Source organism: Marasmius oreades, chromosome 3, assembly GCF_018924745.1.
Source record: "Marasmius oreades isolate 03SP1 chromosome 3, whole genome shotgun sequence".
Classification (NCBI taxonomy): Eukaryota; Fungi; Basidiomycota; class Agaricomycetes; order Agaricales; family Marasmiaceae; genus Marasmius; species Marasmius oreades.
In genome coordinates this window covers 379,833-403,417 of record NC_057325.1, presented here as the reverse complement: position 1 = coordinate 403,417, position 23,585 = coordinate 379,833, and the positions used below count along the sequence as shown (strand labels likewise).

Sequence of the window (23,585 nt, the reverse complement as noted above, 5' to 3'; positions counted from 1 at the left end):
AGGTACAGTTTGTTCTTGTTTTCTACTTTGCATAAGTTTGAATCTTTGTTTACTGGCAGCGACGCTCACGTCGGTTCTGAGTTTGGACTTCACAACGGGCTGTGGTACGCCTTAATCGTGTCACCTTAGGCTGTAGTATTGTTGTTATCGGGAATAGCCTATATCATAGATGCCTAGGTATAATATTCTACTGTATGGTATACTTAGGGGGCGGTGTAACCGTGTAAGCCGTGTAAGCCACATGTCGTCCACATGCACCTTCAGTCTTACACTCCACGCCCACCATCTCAGCAGTAGTAACTAGCCTCTCAAATGAACTTCCACTGTTCAGGATGCAACTCAAAAGCCTTCTCGTACCAGGGATACCAGACCCACCTACGTCTCAGTCAAAACCCTGAATGCCGGCGCCTCTACGATTACCTGCACTCATACGTTCCATCTGATTCAGACTCTTCGGATGCTGAAACAGATGAGGGAGACGAAGAAGATCCAGTACCGTTTGCAGGTGACTATTTCAGTCCGATGTACACGCCAGAGGATTTTGGACAGAGTTTGGATGAAGAGGGCAGAGATACCGAGAATATGACTCCCGAAGGGTCGGAGGGGGGAAAAGTAGACTCAGAGGTGGATACCAGTGATTCTGAAGGGGACTCTGACCTCGATGCGGCTGAGCAGGCAATCATTGAAAGCATTCCAGAAGTGTCTCGCTCTGCACCTACTTCGATGCCATATTATCCGGAATCTGACAATGAAGCCTTGGACACACCTGTACCCCTGACACGAAGACAAGCTATAGATGAAAGGCTACGGAAGGAGATTTTTATTGAAAAATTCCCATCCATCCTTGCAGGGACACCTCTACATTGACATCACGATCATGGTGACTCTCATTATGGGGCAAGTGTTGCAGGCTCAACAGAGAGTCCCTATGCACCTTGTAGCTCAAAACTAGAATGGGAGTTTGTGAGGTGGGCAAAACTACGAGGACCAGGAGCAACTGCATTGACAGAGCTGCTGCAGATTGAAGGAGTAAGTTCACATCCAAGGCCATGTAGTCACACGTTTACTGACATGCTGGCAACTGTTTCACCATTGAACAGTTATGTGACCGTCTTGGATTTTCATTTTCGACCAGCAAGGAACTCAATAAACTCATTGATTCTCTCCCTGATCGTCCGCATTTTCATCGAGAAGAGGTTACTATTGCTGGGCAGTCATTTGATTTTTTTTACCGAGATATACGGGAGTGTATCAAGGCACTCTGGGGCAATCCTGAGTTCACTCCCTATCTTGTTTTTGCACCTGAACGTCATTACAAAGACGAGGAAAAGACAATTCGGCTGTACCATGATATGCATACAGGTAATTGGTGGTGGGAGATGCAGGTACGCCTATCAACTCTTCTAGGAGCTGCATCTCTATACTGATATAAATGACCAGGAAGTGTTTGAGAAGCATCACCCCAATGCTACCATCGTCCCGATTATCATCTCATCTGACAAGACCCAAGTCACACTTTTCCGTAACAAGACTGCTTACCCGGTATATATGACTATTGGAAATCTACCAAAGTTCATTCGATGGAAGCCATCCCGATATGCCCAGATTCTCATTGCCTATCTTCCAACCACCAAACTCACCCACATTAAAGTCAAGGCTAGTCGTCGCCGTGTTTTAGCAAACCTTTTTCACACATGCATGTCATTTGTGCTTGATCCACTTATCCCTGCAGGCGACAAAGGCATGAGGCTGGTTAGTGGTGATGGTGCTGTTCGTCATGGATTTCCTCTTCATGCTATTTTTGTTGGAGATTATCCCGAACAACTTCTTGTTACTGGGCGAAAGAATGGTGAATGTCCTGTTGGAGATGTAAAAAGGGACGAGCTTGGAGATTTCAACATGCAATGCATTCCACGGGACATTGTACCCATACGTCATGCCTTAGCTTCCATCGATAAAGGTTATGACGCTTTCTACAAGGCATGTTCTTCAGTTGGTATCAAGCCAATTCAGAACATCTTTTGGCGCCATCACCCTTATACAAACATCCACATGTGTATCACCCCAGATGTCCTTCACCAACTATTCCAAGGTGTTATCAAGCATGTCTTTTCATGGTTGAAGCTGGTTTTTGGCCATGATGAGATAGATGCCCGTTGTTGTCGCTTTCCCCCCAATCGCAAGATTCGACTTTTTCTTAATGGAATCACACACCTATCACGCATCACTGGAACAGAGCATGCTCAACTCTGTCAACTCATCCTTGGCATCATTATTGATATGCGACTTCCAAATGGGCTCTCTTCTGACCGTCTCATCCGTTCTGTACGCGCTATTCTCGATTTCCTATATCTTGCTCAGTATCCTGTCCATTCCGATAAAACCCTCGACAGTCTTGAGGATGCATTGTGCCGATTTCACAACAACAAGGATATTTTTATAGATCTCAACATTCGGGAGCACTTCAATATCCCCCAAACTCCACTACTGCCAGCATTTCCGCATGTTTATTGAACATATTGGAACCACGGACAATTGTAGTACGGAATACACAGAACGTCTACATATCGATATGGCAAAGGATGCCTATGCAGCAACAAATCGCAAAGATGAATACCCTCAGATGACATTATGGCTTGAAAGAAAAGAGAAAGTTGTCCACCATGACCGATATATCCAGAGGAGGCTTACCAGCAAAAATATCCCCTCAACTTTCGAGCTAAACACCATGAGGCATCCTCCAGTACTTGTTCCACACCGCAAGCTTCTCATGTCCAAGCACCCTTCAGTCAACAGGGTTCTCTTCGGAACACTCATTGATGATTATGGTGCAAAGGACTTTGAATACTGTTTGGGAGAGTATATTGCAAAGGCACAGGCACCAGAACAAGTTTTTACTACAACAACCCTTCGAATAGCCACCCGGAGTGTGCTTACTTTTGTCCCTTTTCATGCAGTTGCAGTATATCATTGCATCAAATTCACTGAGCACAATCCTTATAGCATTACTAAAGGGCCTGAGTCCATAGTGGATGCTATTCAAGCAGAGCCAGGTCGGAAAGACAAGTATGGCCGACCAATACCTGGGCGATTCGACACAGCACTTATTAATGTTGATGGTGGGGTGACTAGTGGAGTAAAAGGTTAGTTATACTATCTTCTAAATCAGCTCCTTTCTGAGTTTAGTATAGGCTACCAAGTTGGTCAGATTCGATGTGTTTTTACACTCCCAAAGGCGGCACTCAATGAATGGTTTCCAAGTTCATTGGGTGTACAACCTTCAAAGTACCTGGCATATGTTGAGTGGTTCACACCATTCAAACAAGGACCTGAGCCAAACCATCTTATGTATAAGGTGTCTCATGCATTCCGTCCAGGTGGACATGCACGGCTGGCTAGTGTTGTTCCTGTGGAAACTATCTGCTGTAGTGTTCATCTCTATCCACAATTTGGATCACACGCACCATCAGAGTGGAAGTCAAGTAATGTACTGGAGCTCTGTCAAAATTTTTTTGTCAATGATTTCCTTGATCGTTCAACATATGCCACTGTATATTAGATCTAGGGTAAATAATCAATTATGAATACTTTTTTTTACCAATATAAAGAGCACAAAAAACTGCCTGAATTAATCAAAAGATTGAGAAATCAGTAAGAATTAGCCATAATTACTTTTCCACTGTTAGTTAATTTGGTCAAATTACATTAATTACACAAATTAGAGTGGTTAGCCGGATTAACATTAATTATGGCGAATTCAGAATTCGGGTTTTTCCTGATGTCGTGGGTTGTTCGGGGACGAAGAAGGTGAAACAAGCCGTGAGCGAGAATCCGAGAGTGATTAGTGCCAAGATTCATTTAAACACCAACACTAGACGACGGTGCCAGTGGTGGGATGTTGGGATTGGGATTGGGACATTGTCCGAGTCTGGGACCCCAGTGGTGGTCGGGACAGCAACTTGAACGTCCTGAGGCTCTGAGTCACGTTTCAACAAGCAAGATTTAGTTGATAACCAAGGTGAGGGCTTACTGTCCATGAAGGTTGTGGTGATGATAGTAAATAGCAATGTAGAGGTCAAGAAGAGAGATGGAAATAATAGGGGGGGTTGGCACCGCTGCGCCTTTTTGACCGCATCTCGGATGCCGGAGTGCCAAGTGTCATCAGACTCCGATTCAACATCGATTGGTGACGCTCCCACTGCGTCCATAAACATCAGAAGGCTCGGGTTGGGGGTTCAGTGTTCACGAAAAGTGGTGGGTGAGCACCGAACCAAACCACGGTATCACTAGCATTGAGAAACCCTAGCAAGTAACAAGGGATGCTCACGCGGTGCAACAGGGCGCGCCGGCGGAGGCTGAGGGGAAAATCCAGTGTACGAGGCCACATCGTCTCAGACGGCCGCTGATCTTGAGACCTTGAGGTGCCACTTGAAGGTGCTGTTGTCACTAGGTGGCTTTGCCAGACGTCGTTGTTGATTCCAATTTCGTATGAAGGCCGGCGAGGGTTTGGATTACTTATTCCTGCAGCAGTCATCCAAGAGTCGGATAGTGTACAGGAGCTATAAATATAGGGTGGCAAGGACCCACGATATGAGGTATGAATTAACTTATAAGGAATCGAAACTGTATCATGTAAATGGGGATTATGGTCGCCCGGGGGCTGGCCCGCAAATAGGCCTGTAGCCGACCCCTCACAAGAAACTCGCCTATCGACGCTTGCTCATTGACGGTCCTATCACAGGTCTAGCCCGCAAGAGAATATTGGCCCGACTCGGACGCAGCGTCAGGAAAGTGTCGCTGCATTGCCACCACTCCTATTCCCTTCGAGTCGTTGAGTCGATGTTTGACGTTTAACCCTCCCATAGGTCGGCTCCGCCTTTTCATGCGCACGTGAGTAGCTCCTCAAGGCCTCAATATCAATGTTTAACCCCACCTACGAACGCTCCAAAAAGGAATGAAAAAAAGGGGGAGAAACGGATCTACAAGGCAGGCCTCTACAGGAACACCCGCGTGTTGAGCCCCGAACCGTATGTACGGTCTACCCAGAGAAGACTAAGAAGAGTCATGTATGACCCCGGCGAAAGGTCATACATTAATATCAAAGCGCCCACGAACTTCCGTTCTATCCATCGTGGATATAAACGAGACCGAGCGTTAAAACCACCAAGGACAACAAACAGTGGGAAGAGAGTACGAAAGCACGGTTGAAGAGAAGCTAAGAAAGAACCCGTGGGCATTGGCAAGAACAAATCGCGATTGAAAGAAGGCCTGAACAGGTTAAAGCAGAAAATCGTAACGGAAGGGGGAAAACCAAAGAATGATTGTTTGCCCAATGTGAGCCAGCGGCGACATGATCATGAACAAAAAAAAACTCGAAATTTGAAGTTGCTTGAAATAGCAAAGGAAGGAGGGTGGGTGATCTATCGCCGTCGGCGAGATGATGTTTCGACGCCAGCACAAAACCCGAAGGGTACTTTCATTAAAATCAAATCATGAAGGCGGCTGCTACCACTGTCGTCCTCAAGGCGAAGATTAGGAGCCCGCGGTCATCAGAACGGGAGCAGGGAAGTGGGGAAAAGCCCGCGGATCGTTGCACGTAAACAGGCCTGTTTCCCGGAGAGTACTTTGTGAAGCCTCTAGAAACATATCGGTGCTTCATATGAGGCACCCTGCCAGAAGTTAGAAGTAGTAGTAGGCCCGTAATAGTAGTGACTTACCTCGTCAGTTAGAGGGCGCCCATTTCAACCACTCTGCTGATCTTGATCTTCTCAACCCGCCGACAGCATCCCTAGGGATACGTTCCACAGTTATGTCTTCAGACAGTCTCCAGGATAGATATTCGCAAAAAATCAAGAAGCTGTATTGTCAAAACAAACAAAACAACAGGCAAAAAAAAAAAAAAAGAAGCGATGATACAAAAACATAACATACTACAGAAACCGATTTCCCCAGGATTGTTACAGGGTAAGGTTGTACTCGTACTCGCTACTCACGCTCTGAGCCATCCAAAGCACGATAGCAGAAAGCATGAGCAGAATGTTCTGGGATACGTTGGCATAACCGTAGTACTTGAACATCTCGGCATAGTCGCTCAACATGTATTTCAAGACGAGGATCGTCTGTAAAAAACAAAATCGATTCAGAACACAAACAGCAGTTCGGGAAGTAGGAAGTAAAAACTCACCACACTACCAGCCAGCCCACCAGCCATCAACGCAAACCCAATGAACAAAAACAATCTCGCTCTCCAAACAGATCTCGGATCACCAAATCCTTCTTCTCCCTTCACCCTATCCTTATCAATCATATTGACCACGATATATCCAAGCACGGAGCAAATCCCTGGAATCCAGTCGATGAAGGTGACGTGTACTGGAGGATCATCACCCCAAGGTACTTTGGCATGCGCAGAGAGAATAGCAGCGTCCAAGAACACCCAAAAGGCTAGTGCGAACTAGAAGGAAGAGAAAAAAAGGAAAAGGATTGAGAAAAGAACGGTAGATGTAATAGACTAAAGAAGGCCACTTCGAAAACGTACCAATCCACCTGCGACATAAACACCAAGCGTTCTACGATGTTTTCCCAAGTCGAGATTGGGGAAAGGGTGTAGACAGACCCTCCTAGGGTCGTATTCTCCTCGTGGTACAGACATGGGGTTACTGAGGAACTGGCGGAAACTGCGAGCCACGACCCGACGACACCCGAGTCCAGATGATGGACGATGCGCAGCGTGAGAAGGAGTTTCTATTTCAGGTTCTCCTTCTCCCTCAGCGCGTATGTCATCACCATCCCTATGAACTTCAACTTCGACCTGAACCTCGACTTCCACTGGGCTGGTAGGGATTCCATCCAAAGAAACCGAAGAACTTCTTATGGGTAGCATGAGTGGGGCGAATAAAGTGGGGTTGGGGGGGGGGAGAAACCGATCGAAATTTTATTTTCGTTAAATATCTCAGTCGGGCTCCGATCAAGTCTCTCCAAACCAAACCTTCGAATTCTTCCAAACCCTTCCAAGAAGAAAAAGCTGATTCAGCGCCACGCTCGGAGGTGCTGGTGAAAAATACGTTAGAAAGATGTTTCGCAGCAACCCCCGCTGGTCGCCTCAAAATTATGCGCCGGCGGAAGATCGTTCCCTCAAGGTCTTTCTGGCTCTTCGGAAAAGGCTAAAGTCCGAGTCGTACATACTTAGTTGGCTAGCTCGAGCTCGCCACGACAACTTGCGTAAAGCAGCGCGGACCGTCGTAGGGACCATCAATGCGACAATGATTAATGATGCTCCGTGTACAACTTACATACATACATTGACTAACATCTCGACGACAATGTAATATAGTAATCTAAATGGATAGATTTAGATTACAGTGACACGTCAAATATCCAAGCTGTTGATGGAGCGGGTGCTTTCTTACCATCTTGAAAAAGAAATAGTACGAAGTTTATCGTTATCGATTTGAGAGCTTGACCTTATCTTAATCTTTGTTCCTGCCTGCCTATGTGTACGTGAATCTAAGACTTGTGCATTGTCAGATATCCCCCTAAAAAGCAAGAAAAGAATACGTGACAAAAACAAAAAAACAAAACAAATATTGAGACCGATAGGGTCTACCACTCCAGTAAAGCGTGTCATCCTTGTGCAGGGGACATGGACACTTCTCTGTTTTGTTCCAATTTGACGTATGTCTCCCCGAAGGGGACAATAAAACCTTATTCGAAAGAGTACCAGGTTCAAACGATTTTGATTGCGTTGCGCGGACGGGGACCTTAGGTGACACCGCTAATAAAGACAAGCATCATACCAGCACGCCGCGTAACTGAAAGTCAATATTTAGGTATCTAATACATCCGGTTGACGCCTCGCATTGATTTCTCCGAGCGCTCTAGACATGGGCAACAACTACCGTTGCCCAGCAGGGCCAGGTTAGCTTTTACATTTTCACTTTCACTTGAGCATTGGTCGAACGCCCTTCAAGTTCAATAAGGTTAACCTCGCGTCTAGAAGTCTGATGTACCGGCGGAGTGTCAAAGGCATGCCCTCCCCTCTTGTGCGCTCTTTTCTGTCGAAAAATAGTACATTTAATAGTTGTATTTATTGTTCTGAGGCTCAGATTTTGTCTATTTGAGCCGCGGTCTCACGCGGAAGCTTTGACCGGATCAGGCCGAGAAGTACGCCACCGATTCTCCCGAGCTCCGACAACCAGGATTTTCGAAAGGGCCAAACGTCACGTTAAAGGTTCAAAAATACCTGCACGTGCTTCCCGTAGGTTTTCCTCGCCTAATACCACTGCAAAACGATCCCAAGAGCTGTACAATACGAGGCCTTGTGAGGTCACCAAGAGGCTGCTCTGCTACATATTATTGACATAATGTTCGAAACAGTGTCCTCGGAGATATTCTCACGGGGTAGACGTAACCTTATTTGAAGGGCTTTTTGCCCAATGCTCAAGTGAAAGTGCAAAACGAAAAAGCTAACCTGGCCCTGCTGGGCAACGGTAACAACGCATATTAGAACTGGAATTGGGAGGAGGCTGCTACCGCTGGCGGAATTTTCACACGCTTTGATGGGCGACCGGCGTTGCTTTGCCTGCCTAACATTGACTGATTTGAACTCAATGATAGGAGTAAGTAGCATTATATTGGCTGGTCAAGAAATACAACGGTTGCTTGCGTGAATTGCGATTGTAAACTGGGGGAGAGGGGAAGGAGGAGTTGGGGGGGGAGGAGAACTTGTGCCACAAGAAAAAAAACGATGAAAGAGGGAGAAAGAAAAAAAAACACACGAAGACGTATAACCCAGCCGGGAAAATGAAAAATGAGAAGGAGAAAATAAAGTAAAATGTGGAGAAGTGTCCTTTCGCCAGGGGTCAACCGTCCACCGTCCACAATCCTCACAAAACCGCAAAAAAAGCATGGGGGAAATCAACAAATCAGTTGATTTTGAGCAGCTCTACCTCGAATTTGAGGGTCGAATCTCCTGGTATAATAGGAGGGAAACCGCGAGCTCCATATGCCTGTTCATACAAGAAAAAAATCTTCTCAACGAAAATGACAACTGTCGGATTTCAAATCAAGAAACGTACGTAATCCGGGGTAGCGGTTAGAATAGCCTTTTCGCCCAAAGATAGTTTCGGTACGCCTGATAGATGAATAGATGATATAGATGATAGATGGGAGACAGATCGCCACAATCGCCATCGATAATCAGTAAACAGATATGTGCGGAGACGACGACGATGGAGGAAACGGCACCTTCATCCCAACCCTTGATAACCTTCCCAACACCGATTTCAGTCTCGAATGGAGCTCCACTGCGAAAATAAAAGGGTTCGTTCTGAGCTTCTCGAGGTCAACCAAAACAAACTACATTTGTCGTACCGATCCCGACTCGAATCGAATTTCTTGCCGTCCATGAGTGTTCCAACGTAGTGAATTTTGACTTTGTCTATGAAACGCGGGTGTTGTTGAGCATCGGTGCATGGTGTCGATGGAAGGTGATGATCTTCTCGTTACCTCCTTTCTTGGGGAAGGTCTTGCCATCGCCAGGAATCAAAGTCTCAACTGTGACACCCTATACAGTTCATTAATACCATCTAATCGAGAAGTTTGGCAAGCTACTCACCATTATAGTATAGAAAGTATCAGAAAGCTGAAAACGATGGTGGTGGGGGGTGGATGAACACGATTGTCGCTGAGCTCCGGCTACTTATACAAAGCATGACCGATCTTGATCGATCTGATCTGATTAGCTGTAAATTTCTTTCTGGGGCGGGGGACAATTCAAGGCTTCCCCCCCAGATCTCTTTCTTTTTTCTTGTTTATTCCTTTTTCTGACAGAAACTTCTTGTGAATCCAACGCTGGGAAGTGAAATGAAAACTGAAATTGAAAAAATGGTAAATAAATCTGATGGTATCGATATCAGAGATAATCCGATTATTACGATTGGGGTACAATTCTGACCGTCGATAATTAACCCCTATTGGTGTCCTACCGACCCGAGGGGTCCTAATACCTGAAGCATAGCCAGGAGAAAGCGAGGTACCGTTACACCATCGATGTAGTCTGCCTCCGACGCTAAAATCAACAGCAGACTAGGCGATGCCCAGAATCTCATCGACATCGCTCGGTTACTGGATCTCTGGAAGATCATTAATTTCCTGCACGATCCGTTTTCATGTAAAAGGCAGGACGAGCCCAAAAGTCAAGGGAGCAGGCCACCACCGGTCCGTCGGGGACGCTGTGGTCTTCGTCAGTCAGTTCTCCATCCTGCGTGACCCCCGACGAAGTATGTATGACCGTGTGGATGACGCAAGGACAGTTCGATAATCAACTCCGAGCCTTCCAGAAGATACGGTTTCGAAGACCGCTAGCATCACAAGTCGCGTAACTCCTCGACGGACCAACTGCTTTTGCGGCAAGTCTTGAGAAATCGATGAACAAAGATCCAAGAATCCGAATGGAACACAGAGTTACAAAACCAAATCTGAAGACGAACGAACTAGAGGCCAGAAGACAATGTGCCTGTCGGGTATCGACAGCAAGAGAGCCGGTAATCGGAATCGCGTCTGTGGCTTGAACGCTTGAACGCACGCCCTACTGACGCGTGAGGCGATGCAGGAGAACAAGAAAGTTACATAAATAAAAAGTCTTCTGGGATGAAGTCGTGAAAACAAGATTCCAGTCAGTCTACTACCTAATGTTCGACAGATGAGAAACACGAACCTGGATTGTGGATAGATTTGGTCCTACGTCTGGTGGAACTGAAAGGCTCATAGCGCGGCCATCGGGGATTCCGAACGGCAAAATAGAATAGTGTGTCCAGTGCCCGCGGAGACGATACTTTGCAAAGGCCGGGAACTGGCGTGAACTTGATTTTGCGAGTACGCATCCTACAGTCACCCAACAGAGATCCTGAAGATATCGCCTTGATCCCAACTCTATCAGCTTCTCGAAATCCTAGGGTTGAAAATGAAGCCTGAGTAAGGGGTGAGAAACGAAAAACGAGGCTGCGTGCACCTGGGTGTACTCCGAATCTATACCGTAACTTCGTTTACAACTCGCTCAATAATCCATGATACTGCTTTCCATACATCCTTGGAATTGACGCGTCTGTCCTGGTCCATCGTGCCCATCGTTTGTGAGTGGCAAGTACGTCGGATTTGTAACCACCCTTCTTCCGACCGCCTGTGAAGTCGGGGGAGCAAAAGTCAAGGAGAGTTAGAGCTTTGCGCACTGCATCTCGCTGGCAAAACCGACATCCATCGTCCTCCGGGGGAGGTTGCTCGGGGTTAACCGCGACGTCAAGCCAACATCGGGGCAAGGTGGTGGTGTACAGACGCTGTCGTGACGCGTCTACGCGTGACCTATCGTCACGTCGCGATGTGACTGTGGGAACCCGTCAACCATTTCAAATTTCAACTCTAGCTACTACTCGACAGGCTCTGCTCCTGCCACCACTCAAGTAATCACAACTCCTTCTCTTGTCTGTCATTGACATTCAAGGAGGTTTCAAACTATTGAAAATCATAGATATCTCAAGCTCAGCGCTCGGCGCTCAGCCTTGACACATAGTATGTCAGCCGTCCTTCCTCCTTCCCTCATCCTTGTTTCTGGAATCAATGGTCACCTCGCGAGTTCCATCGCTCTTCGTCTCCTCGAGAAAGGCTATTCAGTAAGGGGTGCAGTCCGTCACCTCTCTTCAGGACAATACATCAAGAAAGCGTTCTCAAAGTACGGCTCCAAGTTCGAGTTGGTCCAAGTGGGCAACGACATATCGAAGGAAGGTGTGTTCAGCGACGCTATGAAAGGTGTGTCTGCCGTCATACACACGGCCTCCCCTGTCACCATGGACGCAAAGAAGCGTGAGGAACAGGTAAACATGTTCTCGAAAGCCTACGGTAGAGTCAGGGATTGCTCATAGTCGAACTCGCAGTATGTTCCATCCATCGAGGGGACACTCAGTATCATGCGCAGCGCCCAGGCAACAGGTACCGTGCAACGCTTGCTCTACCTGGGCTCCCTGGGCTCTGCTGTCCTGGGTCCACAAGATCCCACGAAGCAGGTAGTTACTCGCGCCAACTGGAATATAACGACACCCGAAACACTGAAAAATCTGGACGATCCTTTCCTCGGAATCCACATCTACGTTGGTTCCAAGTTAGAAGCGGAGCGTGCGGCCTGGAAGTTTGTCGAAGAGCAAAAGGTTCGCTTCGAGTTTTCATTCCAACTCCGAGGAGTCATACTCAGTCGAATCAGCCTCCATTCACTTTGACTACCATCCTTGGTGCTTTAGTAATCGGGCCCATCTGTTCAAGCCTCTCCGCCCCTCCTCGTCAAGACCAGACTCTCGGTCAAGTCTATGATTGCCTTGCGAAACCACCGCGTCGAGATGGTTTGAATCCGGTCAAAAGCAGTGAGTTTCACTCAGTATCCATTTATAACAAGGGTGGGGTCCCAGCCAGCAGACTCGGAAATGACCGAACTCCCTCGACAGATTTTTGGGTTCATTCTAGGGACATTGTCGATCTATTTGTTGTCTCCTTGACATCAGAGAAACCCCAGGGAAAGCGTCTCCTGGGTGTCGCTGGTTTGTTGTCCTGGATCGAGGTGGCCGATATCATGCGCACGAAGTTCCCTGACCGACCTTACCCTCCGTCGAAGGAGGATGCTCCTCGGATGATTTATCCAGGTGCCGAAGTCATCAAATTCGACACTGCTCTGGAGGAGGAGCTTCTTGGTGGCAGTTGGCGTTCTTTGGAAGATGCCGTGTTGACTTGCGCGGAAGATCTTATTGAGAAAGAGGAGCATGGCTGGGATAAGTCTTAAGTAGAATTATATCGAATGGATAAATTGATACTCTGAGGAAGAGTCAATTTGAGCGTGCTGTAATGTTACTGACCTTTCACATTGTATTGCAGAAGATTACAGCTCGAGGGATCATCAAGGCGTTATAAAGATCGCAAAGCGTGTCGAATTTCCGGTCCAAGTTCTTCTCCACGGCGACGAAAACTAGTGAGGCCGGACCAGTGTACTTGAGTGGCATGTCAGCCTTGAAGACATGTAGTCGACACGTATAGTAAAATTCGGCGGGCAGCTGGGCACGAATGAGCTGGTTCATCCCGGACAAACTACTTACTATTTACGTCGACTCCGAAGAGTAAGAAAAAGACCGACGATATTAGTGACTCGGAGCCATTATGACACCCACTATCAAATAGCGTAGAAAATGAGAATGAGCGGGCCGCTACGTCTATAACCCTGGTATTCCGACGTGTATCATCATACCATCGAAACCCGCATAGCCAACCTCGCCGTCGGATCTTCTTGCATCCGCTTTAACCGTTCCAAACACCCACTCCTCTCTAAATCCGTATCAAGTCCGTTCCCTTCAATTTCCAGCAATACCGATTTCAGCCCACGGGTATTACGCCAGTCTACCATCGACTCGAACTCTGTCAACCAGGCCACTAGGTGAGAACTACGCCCTTCGTCAAGAATGCCTTGCAGAACGTTGATACACCCTGGCCACGACGTTCGATGACGATCTCTCAGAGTCCACCGAACATAACGGATCTGGAGGTATTTGAGATCCGGAAGGAAGTACGGCATCGGAGGAGCGTCGCTGCCAGGTTCGGTTTCCTGTAATAGCTGTTGTAAGAACACAGACTCGGACGTGTTGGCTTTAGTGGCCACATCATGTTCGGTTAACTTGATGTGAAGCTCCTCCAAACCGGTCATTTCCTCCAGAAGATCCCCCCATACTGTTGGAGCAGACGTAGAGATACCACTGATGGAAAGGCCCAGCTTTCGTAGACTCGTCGATACCCCAGATCGAATAAAGAGGTCGTTTATCGCTGCACAGATCAGAGGTTCTTCCTCATCGGAAATGTCGATGTCCCACGATAACGAGAGGGATTTGAGTGACGGAACTGTGAGGGAGCCTACTAGATAAGGAAGGCTAAGCATGCCACGTCGCCGATCTCTCCACTTTGGATACGCGTAGATCGCTAGCGTATCCAGGTAAGGAAGAGAGATGGGTGAGTTTTGAGAAAGAGCGAGTGGGGCCGAAGATTCTTGGAAGTAAAAGGAGCAGTGGATATGTACAGATTGAAGGCTCTTACAAAGTTGTAGAACCTGCAGCGCATCCTCAACTCTTCTAAAGAGGTCGAGGGAGATGTGAGTGAGTCGTTGATACGGAAAAATGGATGTATCGATTGTCGTGAAGGCCCTTGCTGAGGGATCATAATAGATTAACCTTTCTTCCGGATTCTGAGCATGAGCATGAGAAAGCTCGAGGGCTCGAAGATTTGGGAATGCATTAGTTCCCTTCCAAGTCCGCAATATCTCCATGTCTTCCGTTTCGATTAAATGAACCCCGAGCCGTACAAGAGATCGTAGATTACCCTTTAGCATTTCGAAGATAGTCCTATGAACTTCCGGTCGAAATCCTCTTATATGAATGACCAGGCTGCTCCAAACCGAATGTTCCGTCAAAAACTCGAACAACGTGGTATGCTCCCACGTTAAATCCCAGTCCCTCGTACTGAGTGCCGTTTGATCCAAAGTGAGCTCCACAGATAGAGGACACCAGCTGGCGCGTTCGACACAGAGTTTCAAACCTCTTAGTTCCCGTGCTGGATTGTATCTTTCGAGCGAGAAATCTTCCCGAATCCGAATCCGCGCCCAGATTTCTGGCGTATTGAGAGCGGTCGTCCGCCAATTCGAGCATATCATCGCCAAAATAAAGGCCGAATATTGGCGAGAACCATGGTTGTGCCATCCGAAGCAGTTGTTCTCCACCACAAGAATGAATATGAGAGCGAACACTTCCGGGGGTGTTCTGTGAATAGGCCGGGAAAGGTCTCTCGTTGTCGGATTGATTGAAGGTGACCTAGAAGCTTTTTTTTCACGTGAACTGGGTGGATAAAGAAGTAAGGAAACTCGAACCCAGACCGACTCATTCCGTGTTTGCTGATTTGCCTGGAGTGAATAGAGTGAATAGGGTCTAAAGTAACACTCAGCCGTGGGAATGTGACATTCATATCACGCCTCCAGTTCCAGAAAGGGATGGCAGTTCTCACGTTACACGCACGCCTACGCCAGACTCATTTCAACCAGTGGAGTTCCTCTTTACTATTAGAAACAGTCGAAAACCGGTGTAAAATTCAACGGCTGCTGGCGTATTGGTAAGTACCGCCATGATTCTTGAGCGATTTCTGATTTCTCAAACAGTTGTGTTTGTCTTTCTGGGACTTCTTAGACGCTGGAATTGTCTTTACTGCAAACTGACTCGAGCGACCCTTTCGATCAGCATCACAACCCGATTGAACTCCTCGGATATGCTTCCTTCTCGGTGTTAGTCGCGGTCGATTCTCACCGACAAAACATAATCAGAGGCTAATGGAAGAACTGTGGGTGATACCTTTAAGCGAGGACCTAGTTGTAGCACTGTCTATCGGGTGTACATTACTGTACTGGATGGAGGGTCACTTGGGAGCTTAGTGAGCGGGTTCTTATCTACTCGGGTACTGAATCACAACGCGTTTTATGTTTGAACTTCGCCTTCCACTGTCACAGAAAGTCGTTTTTCTGATTACGCCATCGTACCTCAACATATTGCTCGTTCTTTCACCGTTGTGCTCTGGATGGCTCTACGTGCCGACATTTGTATCATTACCGCTCAATCTCGTCGGAATAAGCGGACTTGCGGTAGGGTGCAGGCTCCTTCTTGAATCTTGACATTTCTTGAGCCCTGACATTGGGTTTCCATCTGACCAACAGGTTGCCACACCACCACACTCTCTTAAAGTGATTAGAGAGCCTACTTTGTCATGTGTGCAAACCCGAGCTCACATACAGGTGGCTATGAGACTCGAGCAAGGTACGTTACTATCGCACTAGGGTGCTAATTTTATTTCTTATGTGCCTTTATCGTAATTCCTTAGCTCGAACGTGTATCTATTCGTGTTCCTATAACGAATTGTCTAATGGATTTAACGAGGGGACCGAATAGTGCTGCGCCTTGTAATAGCCTTGCCGCCTATCAAACTTCTAGCAGCTCTATAATGACATTGTGAGAAAGGCGACGCATTTATCACAACGCTGAACTTCGGCTAACATGAACACTTGTTCCTTCCAGTCACCTACAGTCTTTTATCGTTTCAGTCATTCGTTAAGTGTTTTGGGGGGTGAAATTCCAAAAGGTGATGTATCAAACTTACTCTACTTCTTTTTTTATCTACGGCGTCTGACTGTACTCGTTAGGTCTAGGTCGGGAACTGAGTAAACATATATTCAAATGGGCTATGTTCTCCCCTGTAGGATTAGCCGCGAATTATTGTTGTCGCCCTTTTAGATTGAGCGGATAGCTCAATGATTTAAAGGAGAGTTTGAATGCGTTCAAGATATTTTCATCCATGAAATCAAACATGGAGTTTCTTGTGCTCTTTCAATACCCTATCGTCACTGTTGGGGTCATTGTTGCTGCTCTATGGATAATCTCTATGTTTCCAAAGGCTAAAGGTCGACTTCCCTTACCTCCGGGGCCACCTGCAGACCCCATCATCGGACACTTACGATTCTTCCCGTCTCAAGATGTCGGGGAGTATTTCCACGAGTGGTCAAAAACATACGGTTAATTGATTCATCGTCCTGTCTTTTTGTGATGTTTGTCTAACCTTGGCTATTTATCAGGGGACATTATGTACCTATCATGTCTCGGGCGAAATATCATCGTTCTCGATAGCGTCGAAGCGGCCACAGAACTTCTCGACAAGCGAGGAGCTATTCACAGCTGTAGACCAAAGTTCACAGTCTATGCCCTGTGCGTTATCTCTATCATAACCCAGACTCCGTAACACTTTGTTGACTTTCCCTCCTTCTCTAGAATGGGATGGACGTCGGCGTTGACGCTTCTACAGTATGGGAAACAATTCATCAAACACCGAAGGATGCTACACGAGTTTCTGAACCAACATACGTGTTTGGACTACCTCCCCACCCAAACCGAAGAAGCTAGGAAGCTCGTGAGGAATATCATCGCTGAACCCGATGAGTTTAGAAACTATCTAGCCAGGTATGTTTTCTAGAAGCCGTAGCGTTCCCCCAAAGGCTGATTATCACGATTAAAAAAGGTTCGCAGCAAGTTCCATCTTGCGTGTAGCATATGGACAAAGCATCGAATCTGACTCGGATCCGTTCTTGGGAATGATTCACGACGTGACAGAGGCTGTTAATAAGGGTGGGGCTCCCGGTAATACGCCGGTGGATTTCTTTCCATGGTGTTAGTAATTCGCTGTTTTTCAATTTGATTAGTCTCACTTATTATTTTCAAGTGCGACACCTTCCATCTTGGTTCCCCGGGACATACTATAGCACCCATGCACATCGCTATAGGCACAGGATCCTCAAATTACACTCTTATCCCATCGAGCTCGTTCGAAAGCAGCTTGTGAGTTTTTTAAGGCTCCGGGAGGGAAGGAAATTTGATTGATGCGTTCGCATCGTCCCAGGCTCAAGGCACGGCCGAGTACTCATTCGCGCAGCACCACCTGACTGCTTTGGATTCTAAATCGGAGAGTGATCCCCAAGAGCTCGAAGACATATCTGGTGCCGCTGGAGTCATGTATGCGGCTGGAGCTGACACGGTATGTCTTTCCAACCCGGTTCTTTTGTGGCTCTCTCCAGATGGAGAGAGAACAATCTACTGGGCCCTTGTAATACCGTTGCCTCATGGTTGCTATCCCCGACTAGACTTACTCCACTCTTTCGATCTTTGCGCTACTTATGACACTTCATCCCGAGTGTCAACGTAAAGCTCAAGAAGAGATAGACGCTATTATTGGACCAGACAGATTACCGACGTATACCGACCGTCCTTCACTCCCCTACTTGGAGTGTATTCTACAAGAAACGCTTCGGTGAGGAATGGTTCTTTGTTTTCGATATACTCTTAATTCGTAACTTTATTGGCAATCCAGTTGGTACCCTGTCGTCACCGTCGGTAAGAATAAATTTATCTTGTTCCTCCGTTGGATAAATGGCGATCACCACCAACTCCATACCAGGGGTTCCTCATCGCTCGATCGCGGATGATGTTTACAAAGGGTTTTTTATCCCGAAAGGATCGATGATTTTCGCTAACATTAGGTGAGTTCCTTGAGATGTACCTTTTTCGTGTGTGGATCATTCTCAGTCTCTTAATTGAACAGGGGAATGAGTTTAAACGAGAACACCTATGCTGACCCCAACCGGTTCATGCCTTCGAGGTTCTTACCAAAGCCAGAAGGCAACGGTGAACCTCATTTCGAGTCCGTTTGGGGTTTCGGGCGACGGCAAGTTCAACTGAAACACCTTATCTTTGACCGCGGCATTTTTAACATTCTATTCAGTGTGTGTATAGGACAGCACTTTGCAAACGCTAGTCTATGGTTGGCTATGGCAACAATCCTCGCTACACTCAATATAACGAAATCCAAAGATAAGTATGGAAATGAGATCACGCCAGAGGTTGTTTTCACGACAGGAATGATTCAGTTAGTTAATTCCTCTTTCCCCCCTCTAATTAGTGGACTTACCTTCCGTCAGGCTCCCAGCTCCATTCAAGTGTAGTATGCGAGCTCGATCTCCAGCTGCGGAACATTTGGTGCATGCTCAATTCTAGAGTTGGAGCAAGTAGGGTGGTTTACCGACTCTGTAGTGATATGATTTGAATTTCTCGTGATACTCGTTTGAATAATTCTCTTTAGGTGAATGTCCGCCGGTTCCAGAAGCATATTTTGTTTGAGGACGTAGCGGTTTTGATACCGTCCGAAATGCTAGTTACTTAGTATTCGTGGGTGACGCGTTTTGAAACCCCATTGAAAAGAAATACTATGTTATCCTGGTTTTACATTGAAAATTATGGCCAAGAAAATGACAAGAGGTGCAATACAGTAAGTATACCTAGAAGAACAGCTACCGTGGGACAAGTCGAGCGTGTGATAAGATCTCGTTAGCCGACGTTCAACGTTCAAGCTCAAGCGTCAGCGAAGACGGCAACTCCAATCGTCCTCGTCCAAGTGCTTCCCTCGTTATCCGTTATTTTCACCGTAACAGTATCGATCCCAGCGTTTTCAGTAGCAGTGTAACTCAAACTATTACCACTCACGTTCACGCTTCCCCTGGAAGTGGAAACAGAGTACGTGGCACCAGAGAACCCAAACGCGAAATACGTCAGGTCGTAGGTGACCGTTGTGCTTGGTTTAACGAAGAAATGCGGGTCGCCCATGAAATTCAAATAACCGTCAAGAGCTGTCCACCCGGCGTTCCCACCGTTGGATCCATCCCACCAGTCCGCGATACCGTCATTATCAGTGTCCCAGGTACTTGGGCGAGTGGTGGTTGGGAAGGATTCGAGACCGCCCACATCTTGTTCACTGTCAATGAGGCCCGGTGTACCGGTGACAGAACCCTTGTATGTGGGCTTGTTGTCTCGGGTTTCAAAAACGATACGTTTGTCATGGTCGTCTGAAAGGGGTTGTACGATTAGCAGTTGCCGATAAGTTTAGTTTGTAACACCTTACCTAGGGAAGGAGTTTGTGCGCCTGAGTCCGATAGCACGCGCTATATAAAAAGTCCAATAGATGCGGGAGATAACACCAAAGTAAAAGTAAAGCACACCTTGTAACTCTCGGTTGCGGTTTGGGTGTCAACCATTGGTTCGAAGAATCTAAGATAGTTCCGATGAGCTGCAGATATAGAACGCAAGGGCGCGATTTACTGGTTGTTAAAGAACTTCTGGTAAGCCGGAGCAGGACTGAAAGTAACAACCGAGCAGCAAGGGGCTACTGGGTTGGAGGCGTTGCCGTCAACGACTTGTTCCGCGTTCGTATCGAATTTACCCTCCATAGCATTGCCAAGGCAGTAGTATGTCTGGTTTCCGCCGAAGTTGTCTTCATACTACGACAAGTTAAAAAATTCAATCTCGGTATGTATCACAACTAGGGGGAAACGCACTGTCGCTTGAAGATCGTAATTTCGCGTCGAGGCCGGGCCTGGCTTGTAGTAATTGGAAACGAAATTGACCTTTCAAGGACAACGGTTAGCTTGCATGATGAAGAGACCGTCAAGTGTACTTGCCTGGTGCGCACCGCCGTCGGTTGTCCGGCCTCCAAAGTTATACACGACGTTGTTTCTGATATCCAAACGTCCCGCGAATACATTGCTTCCGTCGACTATTGTGGTCGGATGAGCTACTATGGGCTTCTTGCTTGGGAGAAAGGGTTTACTCACGTCCTCCTGCCATACTCCACGACCTGGTCAACCATCAGCAACCTATTTCCACGCCAAGGTAATGCTGAGCCCCGACTTACCTGCCCTCTGCGTGGGCGAGGAGATTGTGATGGAAGCTACCAATATCACCACCGATGGATGCGGAATAGCCATGAGCGGTACCAGGGGGATAGTTCTTATGACCTGCAACGTTGAGCGGTTCCGAAATCATCGATCTCTGGAGGGTGATGTTGAAAGCGCCACGCGAGGAGAATGACTGTGGAGGAACATGGGGTCAGTAAAACCGATCCATAGCTGTCCAAAAAACTTGCGTAATACCTCATCAATCGACCATCCCATGCTGCATCTATCAATGATGCAGTGGTTGCTTCCTGCCATACCCATTCCATCGACTGTATCACCAGAAGCTTTCCCTGGCCTGACACGCTAGTATAAACGCGCAATGAGGTGTATGAGCAGCTGTAGTCAAATCGGAACGTACGACGTGTCGGACGATAGTGTCCGAAGCACCACTCAGGCTAAAAAAGATACGAAGATAAGCTGTTAGGTCAATATTATGAAGGATAGGAAGCTGACCCGAAAGGCTGATTCGTAATGGCAATACCTTTGCCTGGGGCCGTCTGCCCAGCGAGAGTAACTTGACTATCACTGATGGTGAGACGTGAGTTAAGCTGGATCACACCTATGGAAATTATGAGCTACAGCGCACGAATAAAACAAAACACAAGTTTAATCACCTCCAATATCGAACACGACGGTTCGAGGTCCCGCCTGTTCTGTCAAAGCCCATCGAAGAGAACCTGTACCAGAATCCGCAAGGGTTGTCACTTTGACAACCTTTCCGCCTCGACCTCCCCGGGCATATTTCCTGTATCAGTGAACTGAATCAGTTTTCTTCGAAAGCCGCAAAGCTGGTAAGAAGCTTACCCATATCCCTCGGCACCAGGGAAAGCAAGTTGCCTTGGCCGGAACGTCCAAGTTCTACCTTTCGTCGTGGTAGATCCAGATATAACATCGACACGCCAGAAATACGTTTGCAGCGAGCTCAACCCAGTGAATGTGTAGGAAGTGTCAGATTGGCCTTGACTGACACGTGTCAAATTCGAGGCGGAATTGGAAAAGTAAACGTCGTATTCTGCACCCGAGACACCTTCCCATGAAGCTTTGAGCGAACCAGAATCCGCATCAACGTGCTCGTTGGTGTGCTCAGGGTACGGGAAAGATGCTTGTGAAGTGAGTGGACCAGGGGGATCAATTTCGAAACCGTTCAAAAAGGCGCGAATGTCCGTCAGAGACGAGGAACTGACGGGACTGTAGGTGATAGTGATCACTTGGGAGGTCGAAGTGACATTGAATGCGACGAAAGTGGAGGCCGAAGTCCAAATACTATCCTCACGGATTGTTTGTGCCTTGTTCTGTACATAAGACGACAATCATGAGTACATAGGATCCAAGTGCACGAGCTTGAGATGAACGTACCGAAACGACTTTGGTACCTTCAACAGCAACATCGATACCAGCGGCAGCCTTCAAGTTGTCCCAAGCATTGTGCCATGAGAGAAGAGTATGACTTCCGGCGCTGAGGCCCTGGATGGCGAGCGTCAATGCTAAACCAGTCGTCGCCTCCGTGGACACGCCTTGACCGACCATGTGTTCGCCAAGGAAGTTCGTGAATTTTGTATGAACTACCTTGTACTGAGCGCCTTTGAGAGTGGTACCTGGAGCCGCTGACAGCGTTAAGGTTACTCCTGAAAGCGTCGTGGAGACTTCTGCTTGACCATTGGTCAATGTCCACGTCGTCCAGTCATCAGGTCGAAAGGGAACACTGCTCGGATTCAGAGAGACTTGTAAGCCGGTGGCAAGAGCGACGAGCCCAAATAGTTTGGCAACCAACAGAAACTTGAGCATGGCGGGACCGTTCCTGAGGAATGTCTTGTCTTCATTTCGGGTTATTTAAGAACAAGTAACAACAATCATCTGATAGGGGGACTTTCAGTTCGACGAATAAAAAGTCCGTAAACGAAGCGTACGTTATCATCGTGACGATCCAAAGGCAGTATCCCTTTGCGGTCACACTCCCTCCACCGCCCCCTCCAGGCTACCCTGATCCAGATATCCCGTGACTATTGAAGGCTTCAGAACCAAATTTGCAGCTTGATTTCCGAGGTTTAAGCCACGCCGTTCTGAAGGATTGAGCCCGTGGATGTATTTATACGAACTTCCCTCATGCGGCCCGGTGTAGCATCCCGAGTAACCGGTGAGCTGGATAGCAGCCTGTTCATGGGAGCAAGATGATTCGGATTCCCCGTTTATTACCCGTTTCTCAGCGTACTGGCCATCGGTGTAGTGCGGTATGTTCCGTTTCTTCTGTGATCTTCATTTCGTTGAGATACCCAATCTGTGAAGAAAGGGAAAAATAAAATTAAGAATTCGGTGATGTATTTCGACCAAGAAAACTCACAGGCTGCAAGCTTCACTATCTATGAGGTGGTCTGCATTCGTGTCTTGTTGAAGGGGTTCTCGAGGTGGCACCGATATCACCAGGCGCAAACAAAAAAGACTCGGTGACCTCTCCAACTTCCGCCCAACGAGTGTTTTGGCTGGTCCATCCTAGCCAATTTTGATTTTGGTAAGAAGGATGGTAGGCCAGGCGAAAATTTGTGGAATAATTCCAAGTCGATGGTCATTCCACGGCTGTTTTTCATCCCATAAAACCATGCCAGCGAGAGCTTTTCATGCTTTGGACCGCTAATTGAAACTTGAGGTTCGGATGACTTTCATAGAACCTGAAGAAAAACACCGGAAATCTCAGAGCAAAGAGATCCAAGCACCAGATGGCCCTAAAACATCATGCACTATTTCCAGCCCTACGAATCTCTGTTTGAGCTTGAGGATGGAAATCAGCCTACTACGGTAGACAGTTTTGACGAAAATTGTAATTACCGGATCTGACGCCTTAGTTAACTGATGCAAGCTTTCTTTCCCCATCCGCGATATAGAATACCTCGAAGTTCTAGATGTTAACGACTCGCTTTGCGACGAGATGGCCGCGGACGAGATGGTAAGGCGGCCTACCCTAAAGTTCCCACATGACGAACTGGAGCGTCGGGCTTTTCGGGATGCACGAAAAACGCTCCACAACGACCTGATTTGGATCGAATAAATGCCATTCCTGTCGCATACTTATCCCGAGTACAAACTCGACGGCCTACCAGTTACTGGACGACATTTGAGGCTCAGACATCGAGGAGGCCAACACAACTTTCGGATAGCATCCCTTGTTGCCCAGTCTCTGTGGATTGCGCTGCCATTCAAGCTT

At 47.3% G+C, this 23,585-nt stretch overlaps 9 protein-coding genes across 10 annotated transcripts; 5 read left to right on the top strand and 4 right to left on the bottom strand.

The window, feature by feature from the left end:
* Window positions 1-312: 312 nt before the first annotated feature.
* E1B28_005433 (uncharacterized protein) lies at window positions 313-867 on the top strand (the record flags this gene model as incomplete). The annotated part of the gene is made up of 1 exon (XM_043149995.1): window positions 313-867. The coding sequence occupies one exon, from the start codon at window positions 313-315 to the stop codon at window positions 865-867; it is 555 nt and encodes a 184-aa protein (XP_043011079.1).
* Window positions 868-1,352: 485 nt separating this feature from the next.
* Window positions 1,353-2,514, top strand: E1B28_005432 (uncharacterized protein; the record flags this gene model as incomplete). Its single annotated transcript, XM_043149994.1, has 2 exons — window positions 1,353-1,385; window positions 1,441-2,514. 2 exons carry the CDS (start codon window positions 1,353-1,355, stop codon window positions 2,512-2,514), a joined length of 1,107 nt encoding a protein of 368 aa, XP_043011078.1.
* A 58-nt stretch (window positions 2,515-2,572) lies between these two features.
* E1B28_005431 (uncharacterized protein) lies at window positions 2,573-3,148 on the top strand (the record flags this gene model as incomplete). Its single annotated transcript, XM_043149993.1, has 1 exon — window positions 2,573-3,148. One exon carries the CDS (start codon window positions 2,573-2,575, stop codon window positions 3,146-3,148), a length of 576 nt encoding a protein of 191 aa, XP_043011077.1.
* A 2,740-nt stretch (window positions 3,149-5,888) lies between these two features.
* E1B28_005430 (uncharacterized protein) lies at window positions 5,889-6,883 on the bottom strand (the record flags this gene model as incomplete). Its single annotated transcript, XM_043149992.1, has 3 exons — window positions 5,889-6,119; window positions 6,185-6,454; window positions 6,539-6,883. The coding sequence occupies 3 exons, from the start codon at window positions 6,881-6,883 to the stop codon at window positions 5,958-5,960; spliced, it is 777 nt and encodes a 258-aa protein (XP_043011076.1). The 3' UTR covers window positions 5,889-5,957.
* A 1,730-nt stretch (window positions 6,884-8,613) lies between these two features.
* FPR1_1 (FK506 binding protein proline rotamase rapamycin-binding protein) lies at window positions 8,614-9,664 on the bottom strand. The gene is made up of 6 exons (XM_043149991.1): window positions 9,617-9,664; window positions 9,508-9,565; window positions 9,373-9,439; window positions 9,247-9,305; window positions 9,078-9,133; window positions 8,614-9,008 (listed from the first exon to the last, which is right to left on the bottom strand). The coding sequence occupies exons 1-6, from the start codon at window positions 9,617-9,619 to the stop codon at window positions 8,925-8,927; spliced, it is 327 nt and encodes a 108-aa protein (XP_043011075.1). The 5' UTR covers window positions 9,620-9,664; the 3' UTR covers window positions 8,614-8,924.
* A 1,726-nt stretch (window positions 9,665-11,390) lies between these two features.
* Window positions 11,391-12,868, top strand: E1B28_005428 (uncharacterized protein). The gene is made up of 4 exons (XM_043149990.1): window positions 11,391-11,867; window positions 11,928-12,197; window positions 12,251-12,407; window positions 12,489-12,868. The coding sequence occupies exons 1-4, from the start codon at window positions 11,568-11,570 to the stop codon at window positions 12,818-12,820; spliced, it is 1,059 nt and encodes a 352-aa protein (XP_043011074.1). The 5' UTR covers window positions 11,391-11,567; the 3' UTR covers window positions 12,821-12,868.
* An 89-nt stretch (window positions 12,869-12,957) lies between these two features.
* Window positions 12,958-15,009, bottom strand: E1B28_005427 (uncharacterized protein). 2 transcript variants are annotated; one of them, XM_043149988.1, is made up of 2 exons: window positions 14,942-15,009; window positions 12,958-14,885 (listed from the first exon to the last, which is right to left on the bottom strand). In XM_043149988.1, exons 1-2 carry the CDS (start codon window positions 14,953-14,955, stop codon window positions 13,274-13,276), a joined length of 1,626 nt encoding a protein of 541 aa, XP_043011072.1. In that variant the 5' UTR covers window positions 14,956-15,009; the 3' UTR covers window positions 12,958-13,273. The 2 variants fall into 2 exon arrangements, with proteins under 2 accessions (XP_043011072.1, XP_043011073.1); XM_043149989.1 differs by having other exon boundaries at window positions 12,958-14,892; window positions 14,948-15,009.
* A 1,385-nt stretch (window positions 15,010-16,394) lies between these two features.
* Window positions 16,395-18,853, top strand: E1B28_005426 (uncharacterized protein). Its single transcript, XM_043149987.1, has 11 exons — window positions 16,395-16,627; window positions 16,688-17,069; window positions 17,128-17,276; window positions 17,329-17,444; window positions 17,506-17,640; window positions 17,747-17,913; window positions 17,974-17,996; window positions 18,061-18,142; window positions 18,205-18,528; window positions 18,581-18,688; window positions 18,742-18,853. Exons 2-10 carry the CDS (start codon window positions 16,882-16,884, stop codon window positions 18,654-18,656), a joined length of 1,260 nt encoding a protein of 419 aa, XP_043011071.1. The 5' UTR covers window positions 16,395-16,627; window positions 16,688-16,881; the 3' UTR covers window positions 18,657-18,688; window positions 18,742-18,853.
* On the bottom strand, window positions 18,854-22,174 carry E1B28_005425 (uncharacterized protein; the record flags this gene model as incomplete). The annotated part of the gene is made up of 13 exons (XM_043149986.1): window positions 18,854-19,501; window positions 19,558-19,703; window positions 19,755-19,933; window positions 19,991-20,059; window positions 20,114-20,208; window positions 20,267-20,289; window positions 20,347-20,522; window positions 20,585-20,692; window positions 20,748-20,784; window positions 20,843-20,948; window positions 21,004-21,134; window positions 21,194-21,681; window positions 21,746-22,174. The coding sequence occupies 12 exons, from the start codon at window positions 22,172-22,174 to the stop codon at window positions 19,598-19,600; spliced, it is 1,947 nt and encodes a 648-aa protein (XP_043011070.1). The 3' UTR covers window positions 18,854-19,501; window positions 19,558-19,597.
* Between the last annotated feature and the right edge of the window lie 1,411 nt (window positions 22,175-23,585).

Coding starts and splice junctions, on each gene's coding strand:
- E1B28_005426 (XM_043149987.1), top strand. CDS start 16,882: ATGGGATGGACGTCGGCGTTGACGCTTCTACAGTATGGGAAACAATTC. Junction 17,277..17,328: donor GGTGGATTTCTTTCCATGGT/GTTAGTAATTCG, acceptor ATTATTTTCAAG/TGCGACACCTTCCATCTTGG. Junction 17,914..17,973: donor ATTCTACAAGAAACGCTTCG/GTGAGGAATGGT, acceptor TTGGCAATCCAG/TTGGTACCCTGTCGTCACCG.
- E1B28_005428 (XM_043149990.1), top strand. CDS start 11,568: ATGTCAGCCGTCCTTCCTCCTTCCCTCATCCTTGTTTCTGGAATCAAT. Junction 11,868..11,927: donor CAAAGAAGCGTGAGGAACAG/GTAAACATGTTC, acceptor TCGAACTCGCAG/TATGTTCCATCCATCGAGGG. Junction 12,198..12,250: donor AGTTTGTCGAAGAGCAAAAG/GTTCGCTTCGAG, acceptor CAGTCGAATCAG/CCTCCATTCACTTTGACTAC.
- FPR1_1 (XM_043149991.1), bottom strand. Junction 9,440..9,507: donor GACCTTCCCCAAGAAAGGAG/GTAACGAGAAGA, acceptor CGCGTTTCATAG/ACAAAGTCAAAATTCACTAC. Junction 9,009..9,077: donor TAACCGCTACCCCGGATTAC/GTACGTTTCTTG, acceptor TTGTATGAACAG/GCATATGGAGCTCGCGGTTT.